General features: G+C 58.3%; 3 protein-coding genes across 24 annotated transcripts in view; 2 read left to right on the top strand and 1 right to left on the bottom strand.

Moving 5' to 3' along the window:
- Positions 1-1,036: 1,036 nt before the first annotated feature.
- NHERF2 (NHERF family PDZ scaffold protein 2) lies at positions 1,037-11,823 on the top strand. 3 transcript variants are annotated; one of them, XM_010949886.3, is made up of 7 exons: positions 1,037-1,407; positions 3,848-4,048; positions 9,288-9,467; positions 9,763-9,916; positions 9,995-10,038; positions 10,381-10,443; positions 10,682-11,823. In XM_010949886.3, the coding sequence occupies exons 1-7, from the start codon at positions 1,195-1,197 to the stop codon at positions 10,838-10,840; spliced, it is 1,014 nt and encodes a 337-aa protein (XP_010948188.3). In that variant the 5' UTR covers positions 1,037-1,194; the 3' UTR covers positions 10,841-11,823. The 3 variants fall into 3 exon arrangements, with proteins under 3 accessions (XP_010948188.3, XP_045368768.2, XP_074202646.1); XM_045512812.2 differs by lacking the exon at positions 10,381-10,443 and having other exon boundaries at positions 1,039-1,407; XM_074346545.1 differs by lacking the exons at positions 1,037-1,407; positions 3,848-4,048 and adding an exon at positions 6,280-6,791.
- A 741-nt stretch (positions 11,824-12,564) lies between these two features.
- NTHL1 (nth like DNA glycosylase 1) lies at positions 12,565-18,530 on the bottom strand. Of its 5 annotated transcripts, none has more exons than XM_074346549.1 (6): positions 18,323-18,530; positions 17,022-17,257; positions 16,110-16,283; positions 15,034-15,193; positions 12,885-12,990; positions 12,565-12,792 (listed from the first exon to the last, which is right to left on the bottom strand). In XM_074346549.1, exons 1-6 carry the CDS (start codon positions 18,459-18,461, stop codon positions 12,669-12,671), a joined length of 939 nt encoding a protein of 312 aa, XP_074202650.1. In that variant the 5' UTR covers positions 18,462-18,530; the 3' UTR covers positions 12,565-12,668. The 5 variants fall into 5 exon arrangements, with proteins under 5 accessions (XP_074202650.1, XP_074202648.1, XP_074202649.1 ...); XM_074346547.1 differs by having other exon boundaries at positions 17,022-17,260; positions 18,323-18,527; XM_074346548.1 differs by having other exon boundaries at positions 16,110-16,280; positions 17,022-17,260; positions 18,323-18,524.
- Positions 18,531-18,538: 8 nt separating this feature from the next.
- The window catches only part of TSC2 (TSC complex subunit 2), a 36,944-nt gene continuing 28,202 nt past the window's right edge, over positions 18,539-27,280 (top strand). For 5 of the 16 annotated variants that reach the window (XM_074346544.1, XM_074346540.1, XM_074346543.1 and 2 more), the window contains exons 1-10: positions 18,541-18,681; positions 19,212-19,378; positions 20,453-20,539; positions 22,160-22,270; positions 23,103-23,247; positions 24,293-24,410; positions 24,815-24,863; positions 25,272-25,397; positions 25,768-25,841; positions 27,136-27,262. In XM_074346544.1, the coding sequence (XP_074202645.1) occupies positions 19,241-19,378; positions 20,453-20,539; positions 22,160-22,270; positions 23,103-23,247; positions 24,293-24,410; positions 24,815-24,863; positions 25,272-25,397; positions 25,768-25,841; positions 27,136-27,262 (975 nt within the window). In that variant the 5' untranslated portion in view covers positions 18,541-18,681; positions 19,212-19,240. Of the gene's footprint in view, positions 18,682-19,211; positions 19,379-20,452; positions 20,540-22,159; positions 22,271-23,102; positions 23,248-24,292; positions 24,411-24,814; positions 24,906-25,271; positions 25,398-25,767; positions 25,842-27,135; positions 27,263-27,280 lie in introns of all 16 variants that reach the window. The other 11 variants (XM_074346537.1, XM_074346536.1, XM_074346529.1 and 8 more) reach the window with 4 other exon arrangements.

Raw genomic sequence — 27,280 nt, 5'->3', positions numbered from 1 at the left:
ATCTCAGTCTCCTGATCTGTAAAATGGCCCGAGACCCCTAGGGTTATTCCAGGTCAAATGTCCTCAGAGAGGCACACAAAGCATACATTCTATTGGTTGGGGGGAAGGGGCACATACACTGGTGGAGGTAGACATAGGGCTGGGGCAGAGGAGGGGAGACTCAAAGGGGCCTGCTCAAGGGAACAGTTCCTGTGAATGCTGACCACGGGCCAGTGCTCAGAGGCCCAAGTTGTTAGCACTTCTCACCCCAGGTCAGGAGGAGGGTAGAAAGACCCCTTCCAGCCAGACAAGCTCCCCCAACCCTCTGCAGTAACCCATGAGGCTGGGATGGACAGGGACAGGAGTAAGGGTCCCTGGCAAAAGGGAGGGGATGGTAGTTGGAAATGTTCAATGGACACACGCAGCACAGATAGACATAAACACTTCTGGGGAGGGCCAGGAATTCACTTAGTCGCCAGCCTACAGGATATAGGGCGGGGCTTCTGCCTTATCAATTTCAAACTCCTCTTTTTGCCTCCTGGACCATCCTGGGACTCTGTGCTGAATCAGGGCAGCTCTGGGTGCAGGAGGGATCCTGACACGGAAATGGGGAATGGGAGGGTGGGGGAGGAGAGGGGCTTCTCATGGAGCTTGGGCAGAGCTGTGGCCCTTGTTCTTACCCTCTCGCCTCCATATGGGGGTCCCTCAGCTAACTCTCCCACCCCTTCCCACCTCAAGAGCCTACCTTAGTAGAGGTGTGGAGCATACTGTAGGTGATCAATAAATGTTCCTGGCATAGGAAGCAAGGTTCTGGCGCTAAGGAGGTTGCCCAGCACAGCCATAGGAGGCTGTGGGGGCGAGACAGAGGGGTCTTGGTGATTCGGGGGTCTCCTGGCCCTGGAGTCTCCCTGCTGGCCTCTCTGGATTGGCGGAGCGCCTTTGCAGGGGCATGGCCAGGGTGGCTTGGACCCGAGGCGGGGGTGGCAGGGAGGAGGGGGCGGGGAAGGGGCGGGCGCGGGGGCGGCGCCGCAGCCCTAGCCGTAGCTGGAGCCGGAGCCCGAGCCCGAGGCGACGGGAGCCGAGCCGGAGCCGCCGAGACTGCCGCCGGGTGCCCAGCGCCACCGCTAAGTCTGCGCCGCCCCCGCGCCCCTGCCTGCCGGCGGCGGGCGTGATCGCCGTGGCCAGCCCGTGGCCGGCCGGTGGGCAGCCGGCGCCATGGCCGCACCGGAGCCGCTGCGGCCGCGCCTGTGCCGCCTGGTGCGCGGCGAGCAGGGGTACGGCTTCCACCTGCATGGCGAGAAGGGCCGCCGCGGGCAGTTCATCCGGCGCGTGGAGCCCGGGTCCCCGGCCGAGGCGGCCGCACTGCGCGCCGGAGACCGGCTGGTCGAGGTCAACGGCGTCAACGTGGAGGGCGAGACGCACCACCAGGTGGGTGCCTGCGCTCCGCCCTCGCCCCGCTGCCCCGCCGCCCCGCCGCGTCCCCCACCCCATCTCCGGAGCGCGTCCCTGCCCGTAGCGCGCCGAAGGTGCCAGTGACCACCTGGGGCTCCGTGCTGTCTGTGCCCAGGCCTCAGCTCCCTTCTCGGGGCCAGGAGGGGATCGCACAAGGGCCTGCGTGGGCTGCCGTGGAGAGGTGGGAGACGTGGCCACGGAGGCACCGGCAGCCGACCTCCTTCCTAGCCTTCCCCACCCGGGTGGGTCCTGCAGCGCGGATGGGGAAAGAGATCCTGGCAAGGAGGGGCCCGCACTGCGGCTCTTCTGGGTTCTCGGCCCTAGCTCTTTAGTCTTGTTCCGACCTCAGTGCATTGTGTGGAGGAGTTGGCACCTCGGGGGTCTCCATTTGTGTGGGAACCCCGGGTGCTTTTCTGTCAGTGTGTACACTTGTGGATGTGTGCACAACTGGGTATATGTGTGAATATGCAGGTCCCTCTGAGGGTCATGCATGTGTGTACCTGAGGGGGGGTGTCACAGTAAGGGCACACCTGTGTGTGCCTGCATCAATTGAGTGAGCATGTGTGTGTACTGGACTGTGTGCACGTGAGTTTACAGATCTGCACCCCTAGATGTATGTGTGGGGACAGGTCTGTGTGCCTGGAAGTGTGTGTGAGCTGGGCTGTGTGTGTGTGTGTGTGTACATACCCTCCTTGTTGTGGCTGCGTGTATATGTGGCCAGGCCTGTGTGTCTGCCTACCTGGTTATGGGTAGTTGCCAGTGTGTCTGCAGGCCGATATACTAGTGTGTGTCCTGTCTGATGGTGTCTGTGTCCTGGGGGACGTTGCCGCTGGTGGCAGCATGATCCTCTCCTGGGAGGCTGCTGGGCAGCCTGGCAGGGGTCACTGGCCACAGCCCATTGGCCTCCTGCAGCTGTAGATAAAGACTAGGGGGAGGTTCTCTGCAGGTTCTGACCCCTGACCCCCTGACGGGGGTATCCATCTCCTACTGAGACTCACCTGGCTCAGGTCCAGTCTTCCTCCACCTATTCGGCTCACGGTCTTCTGTGTTCCCCCAGCACCTGAGAGTGTGTGGCTAGTCCTGGGACCTAGGGATTAGTAAATCGGTTCTTGGCTGGGCTGGGAGCTGAACTCCTCTTCTACCCCTAGAGCTTTTGTATATCCATCTGTCTAGCATCCTTTCTTTTACTCAGTGTCAGCTGGGTAAGGCAGTTTGCTGAAGGATGGTGGATGTCAGGGCCAGAGAGTTTGGCTTGATAGGCCGTGGGGAGGGCCTGGCAGACCTAGTACCTGGCCTCTGTGTAGCAGCCAGTGCCATCATTAACCCAAGGGTGATGCTTACCCCAGGCCTCCTGGAGTGCTAATCTCTAAGAACTTAAGACACGGGACCATGTGACACCTTCCCACTATCCTGGGAGAGAGGAGGTTCAGTTACAGCTCCCATTTTACAGATGAGGAAACTGAAGCTTGGAGATACCAAATGACTCATCTAGGTCTCACAGTCAGGAAGCATCAGGGCGCTGGGGTCCTCCTGTGACTCTATGGGTCATGGGGAGAAGGAGGTACAGAGGAGGGCTGGGGCAAACATGGGTCTGGTTCAAACTCTCCTATTTGTTGACAACATCTACTGAGAAACTGGTGGGGGTCCTGTCTGCCCTCCCCCAGGGCTCCGGTAGGGGTTGAGGTATTGCCCTTCCTACTGCAATGCCCAGTGGGCACTGCTCCTTCCCCTGCGGGCACACACTGGCATGTATGCTCCATGGCCACACACATGCTCTTGATACTTCACAGACACCTGCAAACCACACCTCTCCCTCAGGTGGATCTGCCCCTCCCTACCTCTGCCTGCTGGGTCTCGATTCGGCTTATTGGGTGTTTTGTGGGTACCTGAGTAGGTGTTTTGCCTCAGGAACCCAGATGTTCTCTCTGCAGGTCCAGCAACAATAGGTCCAAGATCATGGTCTGAAAGAGAGCAGAAGGCCTAGAGGCAGAGATTTAGATTTCCACGTTTCACCACCAGAAAAGACAGAAGTAGGCACAGACACACTGCGACTGGGACTCAGGGAGACACCTCTCTCCCTCAAACCCAGATGGAGACAGACCTTGATACAGAAAGATGCACACAGCAGACACTGTCTTTGTCACTTCCCACCCCTCCTGGAGAAGACCCTGGGCTGAGCCGAGGCCCTGCAAGTCCCTGGCAGCCCTTGCAGCCTGAGCCCTGGTGTCAGGAGCCCCAGGAGAAGAGGGAGGGAGCTGCCAGAGCCTGGGGGTGGGGGGTGGAGCCGGCGGGCCTCTCGGTCCAGCCGCCCACCCCTGTCCCTGCCTGCCACCCTGGGCCAGCCCTGGGTGGTACCACTGTGATGTGCTGCCCGGAGTGCTGGCTGTGACCTGCTCCCACCACCTACCTGTCCCAGGTGGTGCAGAGGATCAAGGCTGTGGAGGGGCAGACTCGGCTGCTGGTGGTGGACAAGGAGACAGATGAGGAGCTCCGCCGGCGGCAGCTGACCTGCACTGAGGAGATGGCTCAGCGAGGGTTGCCGCCTGCTCATGACCCCTGGGAGCCAAAGCTGGACTGGCCCCGTGCAGGCAGCCTCAGCTCTGAGGTTGGCCAGAAGGTATGGCGGGCTCTGCCCACAGGGACCACCCTGGCCTCTCCTAGAACCACCTTCCCTGCCTCTTGATGGCATTCTCCGCCTCTGGTCCCTTCCGGAAGTATCTGTCTCCAACTCTTCTGCGTCTCTGGGCCCCTTCTCTGCCCCTGGTTACTACCCTCTTGGCCACTTGGAGCCACTCTTTCTGCCCTCAGCCTGTGTTCTAAACCAGGTGGGGTCAGGGCAGCCTTGCTCTGGTCCCTGGCCCCCAACTCCAGCCGTCTTCCCCAGAATGCTCATCAGAGCCACTTGTCCAAGGAGGGGTCACTCTGACAAGCCTCCCGCTCCCTGGCCTAGGGGCTGAGGAACCCAGGGAGGGGCTGCTGGGAGGTCCTGGGACTGAGTGTGCTCAGCTCAGTGCCTGTGTTGGGCGTCTGTCTGCTTGTGGCTCCATCCCTGTCTGTTTGTCTGAGGAGCCTGCTTGTGCTGTGAAGACCTCAGAGGGTGATGGCCCTCCTCCATGGGGGCAGCTGAGGAGACTCTCTAAGCTGGGTACTCAGCTCGGGGTCTGTAAGGACTGGGGCGCCTCCCCCTTCTCGCTACCCCACCCTCCCCTCTTCCCCTTCCAGTCAGGAAGAGCTAGGAAAGAAGGACAGGATGGGGAGCCTTGCCCTACCTCTTTCTAAATAGCAGGGCCTCGGGGGGGTGCCCCTCCCTGGGCAGCACCTGGAGGCCAGGCACAGGAGCCTGGGGCTTTTTGTTCTGCTGTCCTGGAAGCCCCTTGTTACTGTCTCTCATGCTCCCTCTACCCTTTTTTTTTCCCCTAAAGAGAAAAATCTGTTAAAAGGGGATTCAAGAGCAGGGGTTCCCAGATCCCACTTTGAGAACCAGTGGCCTAGGGCTGGTGGAGGTGTGAGATCTGAAGTTTCTGGATGTGCAGGGGACCCTGACATCTGCCTTGTGCCTTTCTTAAATGTCACCTTTGCGCTAGCTGGTTGTGCCTGTGACCCGGATGCTGCAGGGCCTGGGGCTTTTCCTAGGGGAGACCGCCTTCCCAGTGGGAAGGCAGCCCCAGGCACAGGCCTGAGCGTGAACCCCTGCAACCCTTTTTGTTCCCTGTGGCTTGAGGGCAGGTGTAGGGGTGGTGAGGGCCACAGTGCCAAGTCCCGGAGGCTGGAATTTGTCCCAGGAGCCACTGACAGCCAGAGTAGGGGGTGTTCGGGTCAGATCTGTGTTCTCAGGGGAGCCCTGGGACCGTGTGCTGGTTGACTGCTGTCGCCAACCTGAGGGCTGGGGCTCCCCTCCTTCCCAGGGCATCTCATCCCCAGGAGGAAGTGCCCCCTCCCCCTCGGCATTTGTCCATTGATTTAGACACAAATGGCTGAGTTCACCTTCCTGTGGAAAAATCTGCCCTTGGGCCTTATCTGGAGGGTGGGGAGGCACCTTGTCCTTGGGTGGGACCTTCCCCCTCCACTATTTCAGGCTCTGGGGACTGCAGGAAGCCCTAGGAGGGGTCTTCCTCTGGGTGTATTTTTAGAGGAACAAAGTGAGACCTGTCCGGTCCCTCTGTGGTTGGGGCTGGCCTGGGGACAGGGACCCCAGAAGGTCAGGGGAGTCTCTGAGGACAGGGTCTCTCTCTTCCCTCCAGGCCAGAGACCCAGTATTTAATTGGTTGAGCTCAGAGCACTGGAAGGACAAATGGGCCTCTGCTGACCTCTACAAACCAAGCTTAACTTTCACCCACCATGGGCTGCCAGGGAGCCTGGGAGGATGATGCTTAAATGCAGGGCTGTGCCCTTATGGGCCTCCAAGGCAGCAGGACTGGAGAACTGAGGTGGGGTGTGTGTGGTTTGCTTTGGTGTAGGATGAAGGGGACCACCCTTGGTGCCCTAGGGGAGGGACAGGCTAAGGTGGGAGTCGGCCCTATGGGCCCCCTTTCAGCCTAAGTTTCCTCTGTCCTGGGCAGGGATAGGGGAGGTGGCACAGAGAAGGACACTGATATCGCTGGGCCCTCCCTTCGGGGGGCTGGTCAGGGCCTCGTCAGTGGTGACTCAGCCCCGGGCCAGACTGGGCTGGGGTGGCTGCAGCTGCAGTGCAGCTGATCCTGACAGTGATGATAGGGGACCACCCCCAAACGGAGACAGGGCAGCTAGCGGTGCCAGGGCTGTGGGGGTATGATAGGTGCTGAGCCCTCCTGTCCCTCATGCCCAGCCCGTCCCTCCACCTACAGTTCTGGAGGCCTTCGGGGGCAGAGAGATAGTGAGGTGCCAGAGTCCTGCAGAGGGTGGCTGCCTACTATAGGTTCCTATGTCTGCAAGAGGGCTTTGGGGCTCCCTGGTTCCTGCTCCCCGTCCCCCCATGAACTGCACCAGGACTGTCTTATGTTTCAGGGCTAGAGTCACCTCCTTGTCTCCCCAGCCCTGGGTCCTGGGAGTAGGGCAGGGCCTCCCAGCAGTTTCCTTCCTTACTTTCTTGGGACGGAAACCCAGCTGGTGGGGGGTGCCTGGCTGGAGCCTGAGCAGGGAGGGGGGCTCCCCAAAGTGACTCAGCCCCGTGCCCCCACCCATCCCTGGGGAACCTGTGCCACAGTTGGAGGCAGATAAATGGGGTGGCAGCCTGAGCAGGCCATTGAGCTCAGGCCACTCCAGCTGGACGCTCACTGCCTGCCACTGCTGTCCCGCCTCCCATGGCCCGCTCTGGGAAGGCTACACCACCCACCCTGGCCTCAGGAGGCCCTCCACGGAGCCCATCCCGGGGGCTTGTGCAGGTCAGGTGGGGTGAGGATGGGGTGGGACGTGAGGACCCCAGCAGCCAGCTTAGCCTGTGTCCCCCAGGGTTGGGAGAAGGGACTCTGGGGACCCTGGTGACCATGGTATGAGCAGGCTGGACCCTGAGCAACAATGGGGGCCTTTCTCTGCCAGGGCTGGTGAGTCACCATCTGGGGGGGCACAGCCCGGCTTGGGGGTACTCTCATGCTAGCCTCTTTGTCTGATCACAGGCATGGCTGGGAGATTCAGGCTTGTCTAGCTCTGGGACCGCCAGGATGGGAACTGGGGCTTGGGAGCCTGTGGGAGCCCGAGGGCCCAGCTGGGAGGCGGCAGGAAGTGCTCTGAGCTAGGGCAGGAGCCAGGAATGTGAGCAATGCGGGGCCAAGCCTGCGCCCCCTCCTGATCCACTGCTCTCTCCGCCTCCCCACTGGTCCTCCCTGCTGGGTCTCCACGCAGCCAGGCTCCCCCAATTCCCATTGCAGCCCCTCAACCTGAGGGTCTAGGGCCTAGTTTGGCACTCCTTGGACCCTGACCGTAAGAGAGGGATTTAGGCCAGATATTAGGAGAAACCTCTTGGCCATGCTGGATTGAGGCAGGGAGACGGCCACTATGGTCTCAAACCGGATGTGATTTCATTCAGCCTGGCCTCATGGCCCCGGATGCCCCCCCAGTCCTGCTTCCCGTTTGGGGGCCTTGAGAGACCCCTCCCTGGAACCATTGTGGAGGGCGTGGGAAGAGGCCACGGGGCCCGCCGCAGAGGGACGTCCTTTCATGCAATAGGTCACTGTGCACGTCTGTTTGCAAGCGTATGTTTGGATGTCTGGTCTCTGCGACCCTGTGATTTGCCTCTGCCACTTGGGCCCATGGCCACATGCGAGGTGTGGTCCTGTAGCACCTCCACGTTCCATGCATGGCCCTAGCCCTGGCTCTGCTCCATCTGGCCCAGCTTGGGACCTGTGCTCTGACAGCCCAAACCTGAGAGGCACCTCCTGGGGAGGTGTGGGCCCACCACAGAGCTGCATACCTGTACTTCCAGGTATGTCTCAGGGAGGGGATGAGTCTGTAAGTGAGGTCCTGGAGAACTTGGGGGTCTCACAACCCCCAGTTCAGCCCACATTGCCTGGCCACGCCGCTGGGGGCTGGAGGAGCAGCAGCCTGGTCCCCAGAGTTCCTGTGGTTTCAGGGCAGATGGTGGCCTGCAGTGGGGGTCCGACGGGGCAGGCTTTGAGGGTCAGGGAAGGAGTCCTGGAGAAGGGACACAGGCTAAACCAGAAGGTGTTCCCCATAGGTAGGAAGGCCCAGAGACCAGGGCAAGTTACCACCCTGTGAAGAAAGACATGCTTAGTTCCGCAGCCAGGCGGCCTCAGTCGGATTTGGGATTTGGAAGGAGCTCAGAGGCCTGGAAGCTGGCCCTCCCTCAGTACCACCCCCGGTCTGGCCCAGGGTCTGTCCATCACCACACACAGGGAGGTGGAAGGAAAGGAAGGGGCCCTGGTGAGCACCCCCACCTCGCTTAGTCTCACCTACATGCGCACTTGAGCCCCGAGTGTCCAGGAAACCTGAGCTGCTGGCCACCCGCTCACTCCGGCCACCGCCATGTTGAGTTGAGCACCAGCGGCTGCTGGCCACTCAGCACTGTGGTCACTGCCTCAGGCCCCAGCTGGGTGGGGGTACTGGGGTCTGGCCCCTGCCTGCACGGCTCCCCACACCCCACAGCCCAGAGCCCTACTGCAGGATGCCAGAGGTAAGGGAGGCAGGGGCTTGGGGTGTGGATGGGGGCACCCTCAGGGCACCCTGGGCCTGCTGGGTGGGCAGAGAAGGTGGGAGGGCAGGCCCCATCCTCGGCCCTCTCACTCTCTCCCTCCCTGGGCTCCAGCTCAGGCATCTCTGGGCTCTGTGGTGGTGAGGGCAGCTCCAGTTTGCTCTGGAATGTGAAAGCAAACACAAACACGGCTAGCCACACTGCCACCAGCCCTATGGAGACCTCTGGGAGAGAAAACAAAACTGCCAGGTCCAACCCGGCCAGTCCCACGCTGTGAGGGGGGGTCGGCGGGGAGCAGGTGGGGCCCAAGGGGACAGCCGTCCTGGAACACTAGCTCATCTCACCTGGTCTCTCCTAGGACCCTGGTCTGTGCTCACCCCTATCCTTGAGCCCACTGATTCTCCCAGCACCCCCATAAGGCCCTTGATCCCATTGCTAGTGATTTTGGGGTTTGGAAACTGAGACTTTGTCCAAGATCCTGAAGCTGGATCGGTCACAGGCAGCCTCAGGGGTCCCCTGGGGCATGGGTGTGCAGCAGCAGTGTTGATCTCTGCCATCTGGGGTTGCTGAGGGGGTGGGTGAGGGCATGATGCCAAGTGTGGGGTTGGGGCTCCCTCCTGCCACCTTTGTGGCTGTGTCCACACACTGGACAGGAGGCCTCAGGGGTGGGGTCAGTGCCTCTAAGGGTGGGAGGTCAGGGCTGGAGCCTCACCCGCATCCCCTGTGCCTGCAGGATGTCAATGGGCCCCTGAGGGAGCTGCGCCCGAGACTCTGCCACCTGCGAAAAGGTCCCCAGGGCTACGGGTTTAACTTGCACAGTGACAAGTCCCGGCCTGGACAGTACATCCGCTCTGTGGACCCAGGTTCACCTGCCGCTCACTCTGGCCTCCGTGCCCAGGACCGACTCATCGAGGTACCTGCTGCCGGGACTTGGGGTGCCGGGTACCCCATGTGTGAGTGTCTGTGTCTGTGTCCTTTCTGTATGTGTCTTCACCCATGCCCTTCCGTGTGTGTGTGTGTGTGTGTGTGTCTGGGCCCTGGGTCCTCACTGGGTGGGGGAGATGCCGGGAACCTGAGCTGTCGCTCCTCTTGCTGCTGTAGCTGGTGACAGTATTGATGAATATTTGATGCCTCCCCTGGCTGGGTGGCTTGGGGGGCTGGCTGGAGCCTGCCCTCAGGCAGCACTGACCCTATGCTGGTGGCGGCAGGTGAATGGGCAGAATGTGGAGGGGCTGCGCCATGCAGAGGTGGTGGCCATCATCAAGGCACGGGAGGACGAGGCCCGGCTGTTGGTGGTGGACCCCGAATCGGATGAGTACTTCAAGAGGCTGCGGGTCACACCCACCGAGGAACATGTAGAAGGTGGGCTGCTGCCCTAGGGGCCAGGGCTGGGGTGCAGCATTGGGGGGCTGGGTGGCCACTGACACACTGTCCCCACAGGTCCATTGCCATCACCAGTCACCAACGGGACCAGCTCCTCCCAGGTGAGAGGGTGGGAGTGGACAGGGTGGACCCAGGTGGGCCCCTCTGGGGGATCCCCAGGCTTGACAGAGTCCCTCCCAAGATCTCTGTCCTTGTGTAGGTACAGTGGCCCTGTCACTCCCAGCTTTAGTGCCCCGTGCATCCTGGGTCCTGGGTTAGCTACACCCCAGCCCCGTAGGACAATATAGTGGAGGCTCAGTGGCCACTGCCAAACCAAGGAGGAAATGCAGCTCTGGTGTATGCATGTGTGTATGTGTGCATGCGTGTGTGCGTGTAAGCCTGTGTGTGCACCAGCAGCTCCTAGGCGGGGCCCCTAAAGCCATGCCTTACCGTTGGTTTCCCAGCTCAATGGTGGCTCAGCATGCTCGTCCCGAAGCGATCTGCCTGGCTTAGACAAGGACACTGAGGTAGCGGGTGCCTGTCCACCTCCACTGCTATGTTCACACATTGGGGGGCCTGAGGCCCTGGGAGCGGGTGTCTGGAACTGACAGCCTGTGAGGCCACCAACTCTAGGAAGCCCTCCTGGGCCTGCTGCCCCAGCCCTACCAGGTGGCCTCTGGTGTGAGCTCTCTGGGAAGGGTCACCTGTCCAAGGGCTTGGGTCCAGGGCTCACTCTGGCCACCTGCCTACCGTGTCCGCCCCTAGGACAGCAGCACCTGGAAACACGACCCTTTTCAGGAGAGTGGCCTCCACCTGAGCCCCACGGCGGCTGAGGCCAAGGAGAAGGCGAGAGCCACTAGGGTCAACAAGCGGGCACCGCAGATGGACTGGAACCGGAAGCGAGAGATCTTTAGCAACTTCTGAGCCCCTCCCTGCCTGTCCCCCGGCTGGGCCTCCTCCCTGCACGGACCTTGGGCCTTGCCCCTTGGGCCCCGTCCACAGCTCCCCAAGCCTCAGTGGACAGGAGGGGGGCATCCTCACCCCCTAAGCTATGGTGGTCCCACCACCACCCAGGAACCCGTGCCCTAGCGAGCCCTGATCCTGCCTCCTCCCTGCTGGGTGCTGGGGGAGCATGGCAGCAAGATGAGGACAGGGAGCCCCTAAGATGTGAGAGACACCCAGAGAGAAAGTGATTAGAGAAGAGAGAGGGAGAGGCAGTGGTGATCGTGGGGCCGGGCCCTTGCTGTTCTGCCTGGGCCTGCTGACTTAAAGGAATTTGTGTTACTGCTTTTTTTCCAAAAAGAGCTCTAGCTCCACACATGTTTCCACTTATACCAGAGCCCCCGCCTCCACCACCCTCAGGACATGCTCTCTAAATAACTGCAATAAAACAAACCTTTCTCTGCAAACCGTTTCCTCCCCACCCCCTCAGCAGCAGCCATCGCAAGTGGAAGTCAGTCCCAGGGACTTCCAGGGACAGAGCTGGGGGGCTCCCAGGCTGTGTTCATGCCGGCTTTGGGTGAGGCTGGGGTTGCCAGTTCATGTGGCTGTAGGAACTGCCCCTCTGCTCCATCCCTGCCCTCCCTGGGGTGGGGATGTCTGGGGTTCAGGGCCTGGGCTCTTTGACGGGCCTGAGGATGGAGGCCCTGTGCCCCTGAAGAGGGCAGCCTCTGGACAGGCCCTTTGTCCCTGAACAGCAGCCTCAGGTCTTCGAGGTGTGACTCTGAGGGCCTGTCCCCAGGAAGGACCTCAGGCTCTGGGCTTGGCCCCCGCTGGGAGCCCTCCTTGAGGAAACCCCACCAACTCTGCCTTCCCCCCTGCCCAGAACCTGACCAACTGACCGACATCGCTGTCTGCCCTGTAAGCCATAGCGCATGCGCGCCCTAGGAATAAAGTCTTTCCTTGGAGCCTTGGCTGTCTCTGTCCTTGCTGAACCTTCAGTTTGCGCGGAGATAAGAGTGTCATGGTCCAAGCAGGGGCGTGCAGCCGAGCAGCTCCCCAAGTCTCAGCTGCTGGAAACTGAGTCCCATTCCTAAGCCTCCCCTCCCCAAATCCGTCTGCCTGGCAGCCAAGCCCAGGCCCCTCTTAGTTCCTGCTCCTTTTTTATCCCCCTCTCCTCCCCAGCCTACTTGGGATCCCCATGCCTAAGAAACCTTACCCCCTCTCACCCGCATCTCCCTGTGAAGCCTTCTGGGCCCCTGACACCCACAGCAGGTACACACAGGTCGCGCCTTCGGCCCTGTGGTGCCCTGCCTAGGCCTGCTAGTGTTCCTTTGAGGCCAGGTGGCTCTGTAAACACTGGGGGTGGGGCCTCCTGGCAGAGGCTGGGCTCTCAGGGTGCACAAGTTCAGGAGGGGGCTGTGTTTCCAGGTCCCCAGCCAGATGCTGAGGGAGGCAGCCCAGGCTTCCAGTATCCCCAGCGGCTTCTGACAGCTGGCTGCAGCTGGCTCCCACGATCCAGCCCCCCAGCCCTCCCAGGCTCCTGCTCCCCCGCCTCCCCTCGAGCTCACAGCACAGATTGTCACGTCTCCATCCCGGCCTCCCAGGCGGCCCCATTCCAGACACACGTAAGCACAGGCACACAGCTCATGCATGTGCTTCCCAGCCTGCCCCCATCCCCTAGGGGTAGAAGTCAGCCAGACCTTAACTGCAAACAACCCCCAAGCTTTATTATAAACAGGCTGTGGCTCCCCAGCAAAGGCACAGAACAGATAGTAGCCAAAGTGGCGCCCAGGCAGAGGCCCCATGGCCCTCAGAGTCCCTGTGCAGCCGGGCACAGGGCCCGGTTGAGGCAGGCCTGGCAGCGCGGGTGGATGGGCAGGCAAGTCTGCTGGCCGAAGCCCACCAGCAATCCGTTGATCTCACTCCACAGCTCCCTGTAGGGGTTGAAGCAGTTAGTGCAGAGGAGAAGCTGGGAGGGAGGAGAGCTGGTCCTGCCCCCACCCCACCCCACCCCACCCCACCCAACCTGGGCAGCCACTCCTCCAGTGCAGTACGGGTCGCCTCTGGGGACTTCGTTGCCTTCTTGGTCCACTTGAGGCGGTTGGCGATTCTGTGCACATGTGTGTCCACTGCTGCTAAGAGACAGGGCAGGGTGACCACGGGGCAGGCTTACCAGCCCAGGCTGCCCCATCCCTTCTCCTGGCTCTGAGGGCAGGTTGGTGTGGGGCTGAGGCTGGGGCCTGAGTCTCCCTGGCTTCCTTCCCCTCCCCACCCAAGACTTGGGACTTCTACCTGGGGTGCAGGCAGCAGTGCCTCCTGGCCCCTAAGAGGCACTGGCCGTCAGTGCCAGGCTGGATAGCAACAGCTTGGCCCAGTGGGCTGGCAGGAAGTCACTGCCCGCAGAGGCAGCATCTGCCACTGCACCATCAAGGACAAAGCGGGGAGCGAGGCCAGGCCAGCTGTAGCTGTTGTCCACCTGGGCCACAACCTCTTTTCCCCTTAGCCGGCCACCCCAGGGCTTGGCCTGGGCACTGCCCACCGAGGCCTCCTTCCCCCAGCCAGATGCAGTCCCTGCCTCCTCCTCCTATCGTGTTTGCTAGCGGCCCAGGAAAAGGCTCAGGCTCTCCCCAGAGAGTGACGACAGGCACCCTAGGGGCACAGGGAGAACGTGTACATGGAGGTCACACCTTTGGGTCACCAAGCCTCAGTTTCTTTCTCTGTAACATGGAGATGACTATACTCCTTAAGTTACCCAGAGGCCCAGGCGAGGGCCACACCACACTGTGTGAGCCTCCTGTGGGCCGGGCCTGGTGGGCTCTGCACACCGTGCAGCAACTGAGCAACTGCTTCCCCTGCTTTTTGGTCCAGCTCGGAGAGGGCAAGTGTCTTGCCTAGGGTCACCCAGCTGGGAGGGCAGCGCTGGGATCGGCTGTGTACCCTTGGCACTGGCTTTCTAATCAAGGGGGCTTCTCTCAGCAAAGCCCCTGGGATGTGGGGCCCACCCTCCTTAGGATATCCCTGTGGGTGACCTGGCCTTTAGACAACCAGAAAGGGCAACATTCTGACACTCTTGCCTGCTGTGTCCAGTCATGGACAGGGGGCCCTTCCCCCACAGACCTGCCAGACCACTCCTGGTCACGGGCACCCGAGGACAGCCACCCAGATAAGCTCAAGTATCTCCTGAGAGGCAGCAAGAGCCCAGTGTGGGAGGCTCTACTCTGGCCCCGCCTAGCCAGGCTCCTGCAATTCAGAGCTTCTGGACTGCAATCTCACCTGGTGGCTAAAGCCCTCCTCTTCCCATGGGTGGTGCTGGGAAGGGGTCCCCAGTGGGCAGGCTTCACAAGCCATGGAAGCACTAGGGGGACTCCCACTACCTCTCCTGGCTCCTCTGCACAAGTGCCTAAAAAGCACCAGGCTGGGGGGCACACAGCTGGGCCTGTGGCTGTGTAGCCTCAGAAGCCCCGACTCTCTGGGCAAAGACCTGAGGAAGCAGTCCCATTCTGACCTAGGGGTCTCTTTCTGCTCGTAGGACCTCAAATGCCAACATGTGACACCCAAACCCAGGAAAGGGATTCTAGAAAAGGCCTCCCTCCAGTGCCTTACTCTTTCTCCCTGGGTCCCCCTGTCTTCACTGAACCTCCCCAATCTGCCCATGCTCATTCCAGAGCCTTGTGCTCTGACCCTGTCTCCCACCTCATGGCTTTGCAAATGTTGCTCCTTCTGCCTGGAATGCACTTCCTCCTCTTAGCCTGGTTAGCCTTGTCTCACTTTTCAGCTCTTGGCTGAATTATCATTCATCTCCTTAAGAAGTCTTTCCAGATGCCCCAGACCAGGCTGGCTCCCATGGTGCCCTGCACACCCTGGTCAGTGTTTCTACCCCATGGTAAAGAGTTATTGGATGTCTCCCTCGTGCAGCACAGATCTGACTCTGTCTAGGGCCTCTTACAGAGCCCAGCATGCAGTAGGTGCTCAGCAAACAGGAGCTCCTCCTGTTAGCACCCATCTCTAGGCAGGTCAGGCCTCGCTCCAGGCAGGGAACACCTTTCTGACCCTTTGGGCTGAGTTGTAAATGAGACCTGAGTTGGGGTCACAGGTCACAAGGGTGCAGAGAACCTTGACAGCAGCCAACAAGCCTGGAGCCAGCCACTCCCTCTTCGTAGGTGCACGCCACTCACCAATGCCTGACACGGTGCCCCAGGCCACAGCCATGGCCAAGTGTGCCATCTTGGGCCCGACGCCTGGCAGTGCCACCAGCTCTGCCACGGAGGCTGGGATGTCCCCGCCATAACGCTGCTGCAGAATAGCACTGGTCTGCTTGATGTACTTCACTTTGTTCTGAAAGATTGGGGTGGGGGTATAGTCTGACCTGGGAGGACGAGGCCCGAAAAAGACCCACAGGTGCCCAGAGCTGCCTGTCACCTGTTCAGGACACACTCAGAGGCACCTGCTTGCCCCGTCCCCCCAGTAGGCTGGAGAAAGCCAAAGGCAGCAGGGAGCCCAAGGGAGGCCCAGTGCAGGCCTAGAACCCTGCCTCCCACCAGCCCCAGCCAGGCCAGTGACATGTGTGTGGTGTCTGGCTTGGGCCTCCCTGCCCCATCATTCCCCCCAGAGTCTGGACAGGCTAAGCAGGAACAGTCACACCAGAAGCTGGGCTCAACAGCACCTGGGCTTTCAGGAAGGAAGGCTGGAGCCTGGGGCTCCCCCACCAGCTGCCAGGCCAGCCGGGCGGTTCCCATCCTGTGCCTGAGTGGACAGAGCTATTTAAAACCCATCTGACAAACTGCAGCCCACGCCAGTGCCAAGGGGAAGCAGCCCCACCCACCCAGCAGCCTTCAACAGACCCGCCCACTCACCACCCTGTACTCTGTGGCCTGCTGGGGCTCCAGAGGGAAGGGGGTGTGCACTCTAGGGAGGCTCAGAGTAAACAGAAGGGTAGGCGGGTAGGCAGCCTTAGCAAGGAAGGGAAGGGCCAGGCGGCTGGGCAGGGAGGTGAAGGAAGGAAGGGATGGGCTGCAAACAGGAAAGGCTAAGGAGCCCTGGGGCCTGGACTTAAGGCCCCATGGCCCAGCCCCCTGTGGGCTGGTCAGAGCTGTGGGACAGGAAAGGGGTAGGGGAGGTGGGGCAGGGCTCCAGTAGGCACTCACATCCAGGCTCCCATGGCCAGAGATACCCAACCAGGGCTCCCACCCACACAGCTCACTCAGCCTCCTGACATTTTTCTCAGGCCAGTGGCACCCGTAGCCCCGCTCACCCTCCAGAAGCCCACAGGATAGATGAGCGTGCCCAGTGTGCTATCATCTGTCTGCAGGATGCTGTCCACCGTCAGGCCCTGGGCCCGCAGCCGCTGCATGGCGCCCGCTGTCACCTGGTCTTTAGTCTGGCTGGAGAGCATCAGTGAGAGCAGCACCTGGTACCTCTGCACCTGCTTGCACAGTGACAGGCACAGGGGTGGAGGCGGGTCCTGGGTGCTTACTGTGGGCCAAGCCCCAGCCAAGCCCTTTACTCATCTCCACTTGTTCCACCTTGGGGAACATATAGGACATCAGCCCTCTACCCACCCCGGCCAGTGAGGTGTGTGTGGGGTCTGGCTTGGGCCTGTTTTTCCACTTAAACACAGGAGAAATAACAGCCCCTGCCTCGAAAGATCACTATGAGGCTTAAAGAATTATGGTGCTTAGAATCATACCTGGCAGGATGTCAGTTCTCAGCAGCCATTGGCTGCTATCATTATCCTTATCATTTCGGGAAGGATGCTCCTGGCCACTTTACAGACAAGCAAACTGAGACCCTAGTCATTGGTAGTAGAGTTGGGATTAGAATTAGGTCGGTCTAAGGACCAGGGTCTGCACCAGTGAAGTGTAAGGAACCCTCCTCTCTCTCAGCAAACATTACTGAACACCCCTGATGCACCAGCACTGCTGGCAGAAGGCAGGGCACAAGGCCCCATGTCACAAGTATCCCTGAGCTGCTGAGTGGCCACAGTGAAGCAGGTGATGCTGCTCAGGGCTCCACACCCCAGCTGTGAGTCCTCTCAGGGTGCTGTCTGCAGAGGAAGGTGCCAGTCAAGAGCTGCCAGGTGTCAGCCTGTCCCCTGCTAGAGGCCTGAGAGGAAGCAAGTGTCTTGTGCAGAAGGGGGTCGCCCGACAGATGGGTCCCTGCCTACCTTTGGGGGTGCGCTAAGGTCATAGCAGTGCTCAGCCCCCAGCTGGTCCACAGGTGCGTCCTTCCCACTCCTCATGGTTCGGATGTTCTCCAGCTGCTGCTGCCAGTCCCGAGGCTCCCAGCCTGGTGCCTGGAGATGCTCGGCCCCCTCTCCTGTCTCACCTTCTGAGGCCTCGTAGGCCACGTTCAGTCTTTGTGTCTTCCGCTGACGTTTCACAGAGCTGTGGCTTTTCCTTCCTTCTGCAAAAAGTGCCACTCAGTCCCTTCAGTGGGGGCTACAGGTGAGGATAAGGTGTGGGTGCTGCCCTGCCTGCTATCTCAACCTCCATCATTCATTCAACAACCATGCATTATCTACTACAGCCGGGGGTGCTCTGTGATCTGTAGCATGCACCTGGTCCAGGTCAGCCTTCTTTTGCCACTGCCTGTCTGACCAATCTGATTTGGCACCTGAGGACTCTAGTATCAGCCTCCGCCACGGTGTCCCCAATCTAGTCTCCACACTGTGTCAGAGAGAATGTTTTAAAACCTGAATTGGATTTTGTCACTGCCTTAAGATTTCTCATTGGTTCTTCTGTACTCACGATGAACTCCAAACTCTGTGCTGGCATCAAAGCTCCTGTCTACCTGGCTGGCATCATCATGTGCCTGTACCCCAACCCTAGTTCCTCCTGCCCTATATCTGTTCCAGTGTGTCTTATTGGGACTACCTCTGGGATCCTTGGGTGTCTGTGGGAATCTTCCTTTGGCCAATCTTGCAGACATCCAGGCAGGACAAGCAGCAGGGGCTCTGTCATTCTGCCCACCACTAAGTGCCATGATTGGTACAAGGTGGGGTCTTAAGGAGGACACATGTAAGTCCGGAACAAGGATATAAACACAATGAAAGCCATGCCCTTTTCCGTTTTCTCTCAGAGGCACCCTCTAGCAGGTGGAGAAAACTTCTGGCTGGGGGTGTTCTCGGCACTGGGCCGCGGAGCTAGAACGAGCTATGAGGACAGGGCCGGTTTGCCTCGCAGCCAGCCTGGCACAAGTGCAGGGCATGCTACTGGGAAGGGGAGAACTTTCTTGAAATGGACGAGGGTGGGGGAGATGGGAACGCTCGGAACCCAGTCCCTGCGAACAGGGCGCACGGTGGGAACTCATGGCCCCACGTGGGGTCTGGGAACTCGCCCGCGGCTGCCAGGTGCCAGCCAGCACGGCATGGAGCCCTCTGGGAAGGCCCGGGACCCCAGCCCCAAGTCCCTTGCAGGCCTCCTCCCCCTTCTCTCCTCCGGGGCCCTGGCCCAGGCGCGGCGCTACCTGCAGCCGCCTCTACGCTCCGGAGGGGCGCGCCCTCTTCCCCACCCCGCCGCAGTCCAGCTCCGGGTCCCCGGCTACGGCTGCGGGTCACCATCCTCGCGCCCACGGCGTTCATCCCGGACTCCTGAGGACTACACATCCCGGCGACGCCCGCGGCCCCGTCACGTTACTCGACATCCGCCCAGCCTTTCCGCGGGAGATCCACCCAGAACTACGACTCCCAGCAAGCCCTACGCCAGCCCCCGGCGCCCTCCCGCTGCCGGAAGCGTGGGGGCGCGCTTCCGGCGGCGGCTTGGGGCCGGGGGTGTGCTCGGTTCTCCGCTCCGGGACGGCCCGGCGCGTGGCAGGCGCGGTCAGTGGTGAGTGGCTCGCGGTGTTCCGACCGCTGGCGCCTGCTCCGACCGCGGGGTGGCCGGCCCCGACAGGGCCGCAGGGGAGGCGGCCTCTCCGGGCCTGCTTCGCGCTAAGGCGGCGGGGGCGGACCCCGCAGTGTCCGCGCCCACTGCAGCCTAACCCTGGAGCTCCAAGCTTTCTTTGATTTTAAGTCATGTCTGGTGCGAGGGAGTCCCTGCTTCCGGCATCCCCTGATAGTCCTCCACAGGGGGAGATGGCAAACGTCAGGGCTCCTTGGACCCCACGGCGGCCGCCCCCGTCCCCAGTTCCCCTCCCTCACTCCATGCATTGAGTCAGGCGGTGCGGGTGTGCGGCCTGGCATTTCCCAAGTTTATTTCTGGGCGAGACCTCCGGGTTGCGGTTAAGTTCTCCCAGGGGCTGTGGGAGGAAAGTACGTGCCCACTAGAGACCTAGGGTTCCCTGACTGTTGTGGGTCTGCACCGGGGCAGGTGGGTGGAGCTGTTCCTGAGATCTCTATGCCTGATTCTCGGCACAGAGGAGTCCTCTGGTGTGTCCCTGCCCAGCATGGCCAAGCCAACAAGCAAAGATTCAGGCTTCAAGGAGAAATTCAGGATTCTGTTGGGACTGGGAACTCCAAGGCCAAATCCCAGGTCTGCAGAGGGCAAGCAGACGGAGTTTATCATCACTGCGGAAATCCTGAGAGTGAGTGAGCAATCTGTCTTCTCTGTCAGTTTAGTAGGAGGTGCAAGGACGGCTGAGTTTCGTCTGTCACCAGGTTCTGTGAGAGAGGGTTGCTGGTGACCATCTGTGGAGCTGCTGTCCCTGGTACAATGGTGACGTACATCTGTTTCTGCTGGAGATTCAGGAAGTCAGGATCTTGGTGACTTGGTCCAGCATGCTTGAGTTAGTATTCAGATATTGATGCAAGAAAATCTGTTTTACTAGATGTGACCTGAACGCCATGGTCTCCACAGGTGATTAGGGTTATGGCCAGATGTTTACTGGTAATTTACGAGTTCCTAGGAGAAGTAAGTCTTCACTTTTTTTGTCTCTGTTGGAATCCCCCTACCACATGCCTGCTCAATGCTTTGCCCATAAATGATGTTGAATTTTTGCACCTGTATAGTTTCCCATTCAGAAATGACCAAAATGTTCATCAGCTGAAGTTATAAATACAATGTGATACATCCCTATGATGGAGTATTTTTTGGCAAAAGAAGGAATGAAATATTGATACATGGAATAGAATGGATGGACCTTGAAAACATTGTGCTAAGTGAAAGAAGCCAATCACAGAGGCCCACATAACATATGACTCCATTTATACGAAATGTCTAGAATAAGCAAATCCATAGAGATAGAGTACGTTAGCATTTCCCAGGGCCTACGGGGGAGGAGGGCATGGGGGAGTGACTGCTAATGGGTATGGAACTTCCTTTTGAGGTGATGAAAATGTTCTGAAATTAATGAACCTGGTTGCAAACACTATGAATATACTAAAAACTGGATTATACAGTTTAAAGTTGTTAAAATGGTGAATTTTATGTTAATGTGAATTATATATCAATTTTTTAAAATGCAGTAATGAAAAAAGAGTCCCCTGTTCTCAATCCACTATGGTGGAGTAGTAAATTCTGGTGATTCCTGATTTCAGAATGCTGTGCTGTGGGTCTCCAGTGTGGGAAATGCAGGAGAGTTCTTAGAGTGCTCTGTGGTTGGCAGGTGAGATCTGTTGCCTGAGCACTGGCTCCTTTTCCTTTTTCCATCTCTCTCCAGGAACTGAGTGTTGAATGTGGCCTCAGCAATCGCATCCGGGTGATAGGGCAGATCTGTGAAGTTGCCAAAACGAAGAAATTTGAAGAGGTAGGTCTGTCTCAGTTGGGTGACTGGGGAGAGTCATAGGAGCTGTTTTAAAGCCTGATTTGGCTCTTTCTAGGAGCAGGGTTGACAGCTAACTTTGCTAATGAACTGATACACACCATTTCAGGGAAATTTAATTATCATCTGAGTGACAGGGAAGCTTCCGGAAATACCCTGAGGACAACCCTGTGTGTGTGTGTGGGGGGCAATCGCATGTGGAGGTGGAGAGCAGAGGGATTAGGCTCTTCTAGCAGATCCAGAAAAAATTTCGTAGTCGCTTACAGAAAGTCTCACTCGTCCTCTCACGTTACAGATTCACAGGGAGGGAAAATAGAGGAATATCAGGAAAGAGTGTGGTTTCACAGAGAAAATTCAAAGCACACCAGTCTCTGTCTTTTTGGAAGGGATGTTTGGTTGTGGTATTAAGCAGCCTCACAGACTTTGGTATGTTTATTTTTGCCAGAGACTTCCAGGCCCTCTCCTGATGTCCTATGGACAGAGGAGGAAGTAGCCTTAGAGTTACTCAAGGACTCTGCTCCAGCCTTGCCCCATTTTTTTTGTGTGAGTGATGCTGGAGGAGATAGGGACCTCACACCCAGCAGATACACATCTGCTGAGGGGGAGAGTGACCACTGCATCCTCCGCAGGTCATCTGAAACATGCAGGCTGCACATTACCAAGGATAAATGTAAGAACAGGCATTTACGTTGGTAAAGTCTGTATAAGTACGGAAAGGGGAGCTGTGGCTGAGCTGCTGTCATGTGAATAAACAGGTTTAAAAGGCTGGGAGAGTCCACGGCCTCAGTGTCTCTGTGTTATTGTGGCTTAGGTTGCATCAGTAGGAGTATGGTGGATGGGAGGGACAAAGGAGGTGAAGTTTCAGTGTGTCCTGAGTTGGTCAGAATATTGGTCAAACAACATCTAAAAGACAGTTTAGTCCCCTTCTTAAGAGGAGTGAGCCCAGGAAAGGGTGAGTGGTCAGAAAACCCTGGCTGAAGGGATTTAGGGATGGTTAACATGGAGAATAAAGTGACGCAAGAGAGAGTGATTCTGGGTAGCTGTGGGGAACAGGACCCAACTTCTCCATGGGCTGCGTGGGCTTAGTTAGGAGGCAGATTCCAGAAGCCAGCACAGAGTTCTTAGCAGGCCAAGCCAGACAGCAGAGTAGGGGTGTGGTACTGAGTGGCCCAAGGCTGGTTTGTTGACCCAGAGGGGAACCAGAGCATAGGACTTCTTGGTCAGGCTTCAGGCCCAGAGACTGCTGTGGCTCTTCTGGTTCTGAGACTCTTCCCATGGGGTCTGAGCAAGCCCTAACAGGGGCTCCCTGTTGGTTCTCTGAAGGCAGCCAGGACAGCCTTACTGGCCTACTGTTCTCCTTCCTCCCTTCAACCTATGCCCTGCTGAAGGTTAAAGGGATCTGTGAGGGTTTGAAGTCACTTGGTGCTGTTCCCCTTGTCAGGCTCATGGTCACTGTGGGCTGTGACAGGTATATGAAATGTGGGCTTTAGAGGAGCAAATTCTAGGTCAAATGACCACGTTGTTCTGCTCTATCCTTTGCCCGTGGTACTGTCTCTTGGGTTGAGGGGCCAGCAAACCAGTCACTGTCCCCTTTTTGCCGGGCAGCATGCAGTGGAAGCACTCTGGAAGGCCGTCTCGGACTTGCTGCAGCCAGAGCGGCCGCCAGAGGCCCGGCACGCGGTGCTGGCTCTGCTGAAGGCCATCGTGCAGGGGCAGGTAAGGGGCGGCGGGTTTGTTCAGGTGGAGCTGGGGTGGGTGTGTGGGATGGTATCGGGCTCTTGTGAGCCATGCTTGGACTTTCGTCTTTGATGAGAGCACCAGGCACAGGTGTGCTGGTTCCCAGGCACTCTGCAACCGGACTGCCTGAGTGGGCACCCTGGTGTCACCTCTGGTATCAGCGTGACCCTGGGCAAGTCACCGGAGCTGCTTGAGCCTCCACCTCCTCTCCTGTAAAGTGGGGATGCTTTTCGTTCCATTTTGTCTTGGATATTTTGGGGAATAAATGAGGCAATTCGTGCAAAACAAATTGCACCTGGCACAAATGAGCCATTGTTATCTTGCTCTCACTGATCTCCTACCCCCTGCCCCAGCTTCTGCCCCTTGCTCACCGTGTTCCTGTCACACTGGTCTCTGCTGTTCCAGGAACACTCAGGCCACCTCTCACCATTCCTGCCTCCAAGGTTCCCTCCCCCCTTGCCCATTTACTCTACTCCTTCACTCCCCAGCTTCTCAGAGAAGCCCAGTTAGGTATTGCCGTCCATGAGCACCTGGGAAGGTGGGACTGTGCTGTCCCCTGCTGTGTGCACACCACCATCCACAGACTTGGGCTTATAGGAGGTGCTCCACACACACTGTCAACTGATGACCAGTGCGTCTGATCCCCTACCCAATTTATCCCTCACAGCCTCTTCCTGTGGGAAGGAGACAGGGCCCCAGGGTTGGGAGTCTTGGAGCCCAGGGCACTTTTTGGACTTCTTAAAGCTGCTCAGGGAACCCAGGTAGCCAGGGGATCCTGGCGAGACTGCTGACCCGATGGTTTTGTTTTCAGGGGGACCGCTTGGGTGTGCTCAGGGCCCTCTTCTTCAAGGTCATCAAGGATTACCCCTCTAACGAAGACCTCCACGAAAGACTGGAAGTTTTCAAGGCCCTCACGGACAATGGGAGACACATCACCTACTTGGAAGAAGAACTGGGTGGGTGCCACATTGGGTGTGAGGTTTCTCTGGCCTTGGTGATCAAATTTAATCTGGGATTCGGTTGGTCCTCGGGCCCCAAAGGTGTGCTGCAGTTCACAGGGATGGCCTGAAGAGGGCGCTGCACCACACAGCTATGCTTATCTGTGCAAAACCCAAATCAGCTGCTTCAATCTCCCATGTAGCCTGTTAAAAATGCAGACTCCTGCCTGGGCTTCACTCCAGACCTGCTCTCTGAACACCTGGGGAGTGGGGCCTGGATGCGCCTTTTAGGTGGGCAGGAGGTAATCTGAGTTCTGTTGTTGGAAGAGCGTGCCCCTGACCCAGATGTCAGGCTGGGTCTTATCCAGAGGGCCTGCAGGTGTCTGGGGGGCTGGGTCTGCCTCACTGTGTCTTCCTCATAGCGCTTTGCATGCCGGGGTCTGACCTAGCCCTCCCCGTTGCTGGCCGACCTCTTTGTAGTCCTGATGGTGTGAGGTTTCCATGAGTCTTTAGACTTCATGTTGGAGCTGTGGGGAGAAGAAGAAGGAGGAGGAAGTAAATCTGACTTGGGCCTTGCTGTTCTGTTGCTTAGAAGTGGGCCTCAGCTGTTGGTCCACTTCCAGGATGGGTGCTGACAGTGGGGCCATGGTCAGATTTTCTGTCTTAAGTTTATTCAGCAGGCAACTAAGTGTTGCTTGTGTCTCCTCTGAGAGATTCTCTGTGGGATGGGGTTCTCCTAGGCTCTAGGAGTCTGCCTTCTAGACACTCTCCCTAGTGCTTGTACCCCCAGCATCGAGGGTCAGGGCTCTGAGCATCCAATGCACAAATGCTGCTCCGGCCTCAGCCCAGACCCCCTTCATGCATCCTGGGAGCTGGTGAATCCAGAGTTCATGGTGATCTGCTTGGGCTCCAGCCACACCATGCCTCCGTCGGCCCTATGCTGACCTGCCTGTTATCCTGTGGGGACGGATGAGATGGTTTCCAGCAGTGAAAGGGACTGGGGTGCATTTTCCTGGGGAGGATGTGAATAGGAAGTACTTGTTCTGCTCCTCTTCTCCCCCAGCTGAGTTTGTCCTGCAGTGGATGGACATGGGCCTGTCGTCAGAATTCCTTCTGGTGCTTGTGAACTTGGTCAAATTCAACAGCTGTTACCTTGATGAATACATCGCATCCATGGTCCAGTAAGAAAAGCATTCCAGTGACGTTATTCTGATAATAGTCTTGCTGTCTTGTGTCTGCAGTTCAGCTGTGCAGGGTGAATAAAATTTTGAAGTCATCATACAAATGGAGATGTTGGAAGTGGCCAGAGCCACCTTCCACTTAAGTTGGTATTTCGATACTGGCCTAGTATTTATTTGTAACAGAAATACGATGTCGCCTGATGTTCTGTTTGTTGTTATCTGTTGTCACTTCTTGGTCTTGTTGATGCCACACATCCAGCACTGAGCAATGGTTGGGTGAAGGGAGCCCTAAGGGAGGACGAGCCACTTTTTTAACTGACTTTGTAGAGTAACCATAAAGTAAAACGGAGCCACACAGCCTCTGGGAAATGTCCTGTCAGCTGACTTTGTGCTTCCTCCCACAGCATGATCTGCCTGCTGTGCGTCCAGACTGTGTCCTCTGTGGACATAGAGGTCAGTAACTGTCCTGCTCCAGGGACGGTGCCTTCCAGGCAGGTGGGTGTCATAGCAACTGTGACCCCAGGCCCTAGGGTTGAGCCATGTGCTGCCCCTCATTGGCTATGTGGCCCCGGGCAAGCTGCTTGGCCTCTCTGAGCCTCAGGACTCTCTCCTGTAAGTAAGGGCAGTTGGATGACATCTGATGTGTGGTCATAGTTCAGAATGGGATGACCCACAGCGACTGGCACGTAGAAGGGCTTCCCAGATGCTTGCTCACTCTCGTGGTTCTGAGGAAGGCTGCTTTGGCGGAGGGGAGGCGTGCTAGTCACTGATCAGAGGAGGGTGGGAAGGAGGCTGGGGTGTCACCTCCCTGCAGGTGGGAGTCGGGGCGGGGCCGGCATGACCCGTCTCTCTGCCCACCAGGTTTCTCTGCAGGTGCTGGATGCTGTGGTCTGCTACAACTGCCTGCCAGCCGAGAGCCTCCCTCTGTTCATTGTCACCCTGTGCCGCACCATTAACGTCAAGGAGCTCTGTGAGCCTTGCTGGAAGGTGGGGCTGAGCTGTCATCCTGCAGAGTTCTCCCCCCAGGGTGCAATGATAAGTCAGACCCATGGACAGGACAAGGGCTGTCTTGTTTTCAGTGAATGGCCCGCTGATTCTCAGAGCGGCTGGACAATGGCCTGTTGAGGGGAATCCAGTGGCATTTTCCCAGGCAGTTGAGCTGAGGGCAAGATTTTGGTGGCATTTTGAGAGCTCTGCTGCCCCTGTTTGGGAGGAGATGGTGGAGAGCTGCTGGACGTGGAGGGCTTCAGAGCAGTGCTGTGCGAGGCTGGCACCCAATGCCTGGGGTTTGGGGCCCTGGGGCTTGTATGGGGCTTGTATCCGCCAACCTCTAACGATGGTGCGTCTTGCTTCCCAGCTGATGCGTAATCTCCTGGGTACCCACCTGGGCCACAGCGCCATTTACAACATGTGCCGCATTATGGAGGACAGGCAAGTGCAGTGGGCCCGGCGGGTGGTGAGGCGAGGGGGCCTGCACTGGCTGCTGCTGGGCCTTCCCGAGGAGGCTTACCGTGTTTGCTATTGCCCGGCACAGGCTAACTGGGAGCTTCCTGTTCCCGCGGAGTGGCTGTTCCGGAGGCCTGCCCTAAAGCTAGAGCGTACATCTTATGTCCTTGATCTATCTGTCTATCTGTTTATTTAAATTTTGGGGGGTGGGGGAATTAGGTTTATTTACTTACTTACTGGAGGTGCTGGGGATTGAACCTAGGACCTCATGCATGTTAAGCATGCTCTCTACCAGTGAACTGTACCCTCCCCATTTCTGCTCCAGATCTCCTGCCATCTTCTGCCCTCTCCTGCTTCTGCCAGTAATCTCAGAATATTCCAAACCAAGCTCTGAACCTCCCTTCCACTCTTGGACCTCCTCCCATGGTGCTGCCTCACCTTTCATCCTGTCACCAGGCCCTCCTCTCCCCTCCCATAGCCAAACTGTCACCGGTCATACTGCTTCTGCCCCTGGGACGGCTCATCTATCTGCTCCCAGGACTTCCACCCCACCCTTCTGCTCTCACTTCCTCACTGCTCTCTTGCACCCACTCTTGGCCTCCTGAAGTCCATTCCTTCACACAGCAGCCGCACCTGCTTTTTCCAGCACAGATTTGACTTTATTACTTTTTACGTGAAGCTGCAGTGGCTCCCAGTGCCCCAAGGATAGAAACCAAATGGCAGGGCCTGGGTGGTCCAGCCTTTCAGCCTGTGAGCCTATTGTTCTCTTCATCCTGCCATTCTGCCACCCACCCAGGGCCTTTGCACATACCTTTCATCTTGCTAGAATGTTCTTCTGCTTGGGTCGTTTCTCTGGGTGTTCCTTGACTGCTTAGTGTGGTGGTTAGAGTCTCTGACTGCCCTGAGCAGGTTTGCTCTCATACCCCTTGGCTTTCCTTCTCAGCTGTATCTGAGGTCGAACCTTGGCATCAATTAACGTGCTGCCTTTGGCTTGTATCTGTCTCCTAGGCTGTAAGCACCACAGGGCTGAGGGCCTTCTCTTTTTGGCCTTCGTGCCCTGGCATCTAGTGTGGCTCCTTGGTCAGCAGTGACGACTACTGAGTGAATGCATGAATGAATCAAAATAGTTGCTTCTGGGCCCTGTATTCCCTGCCCAGCCCCTTCCCCAGCATTGTTTCTGTCCCATAAGTGCAGGGACCTTTGGGGAGGCTACCAGGAGCTTGGGAAGATGCTCGGCCAGGCTCTGCTCACATTCTTTCTTTTTGGGGAACACTTTCAGAGCCTACATGGAAGACGCCCCACTGCTGAGAGGAGCTGTGTTCTTTGTTGGCATGGCTCTCTGGGGAGCCCACCGGCTCTATTCTCTCAAGAACTCTCCGACTTCTGTGTTGCCGTCTTTTTATGAGGTAACTCAGTTCCTGGAC

This window comes from Camelus bactrianus, chromosome 18, assembly GCF_048773025.1.
Source record: "Camelus bactrianus isolate YW-2024 breed Bactrian camel chromosome 18, ASM4877302v1, whole genome shotgun sequence".
NCBI classification, from domain to species: Eukaryota; Metazoa; Chordata; class Mammalia; order Artiodactyla; family Camelidae; genus Camelus; species Camelus bactrianus.
This window is presented reverse-complemented; position numbering and strand designations above follow the sequence as displayed.

What these genes read in the sequence shown, in the direction of transcription:
- NHERF2 (XM_010949886.3), top strand. Translation starts at nt 1,195, where the DNA reads ATGGCCGCACCGGAGCCGCTGCGGCCGCGCCTGTGCCGCCTGGTGCGC. An exon ending in GCTCTGAGGTTGGCCAGAAG is followed by an intron (nt 4,049 to 9,287) that starts GTATGGCGGGCT and finishes CTGTGCCTGCAG; the next exon opens with GATGTCAATGGGCCCCTGAG. An exon ending in CCCAGGACCGACTCATCGAG is followed by an intron (nt 9,468 to 9,762) that starts GTACCTGCTGCC and finishes TGGTGGCGGCAG; the next exon opens with GTGAATGGGCAGAATGTGGA.
- NTHL1 (XM_074346547.1), bottom strand. Translation starts at nt 18,461, where the DNA reads ATGTGTAGTCCTCAGGAGTCCGGGATGAACGCCGTGGGCGCGAGGATG. An exon ending in ATCCTGTGGGCTTCTGGAGG is followed by an intron (nt 15,194 to 16,109) that starts GTGAGCGGGGCT and finishes CCAATCTTTCAG; the next exon opens with AACAAAGTGAAGTACATCAA. An exon ending in CTGGAGGAGTGGCTGCCCAG is followed by an intron (nt 12,793 to 12,884) that starts GTTGGGTGGGGT and finishes CAACCCCTACAG; the next exon opens with GGAGCTGTGGAGTGAGATCA.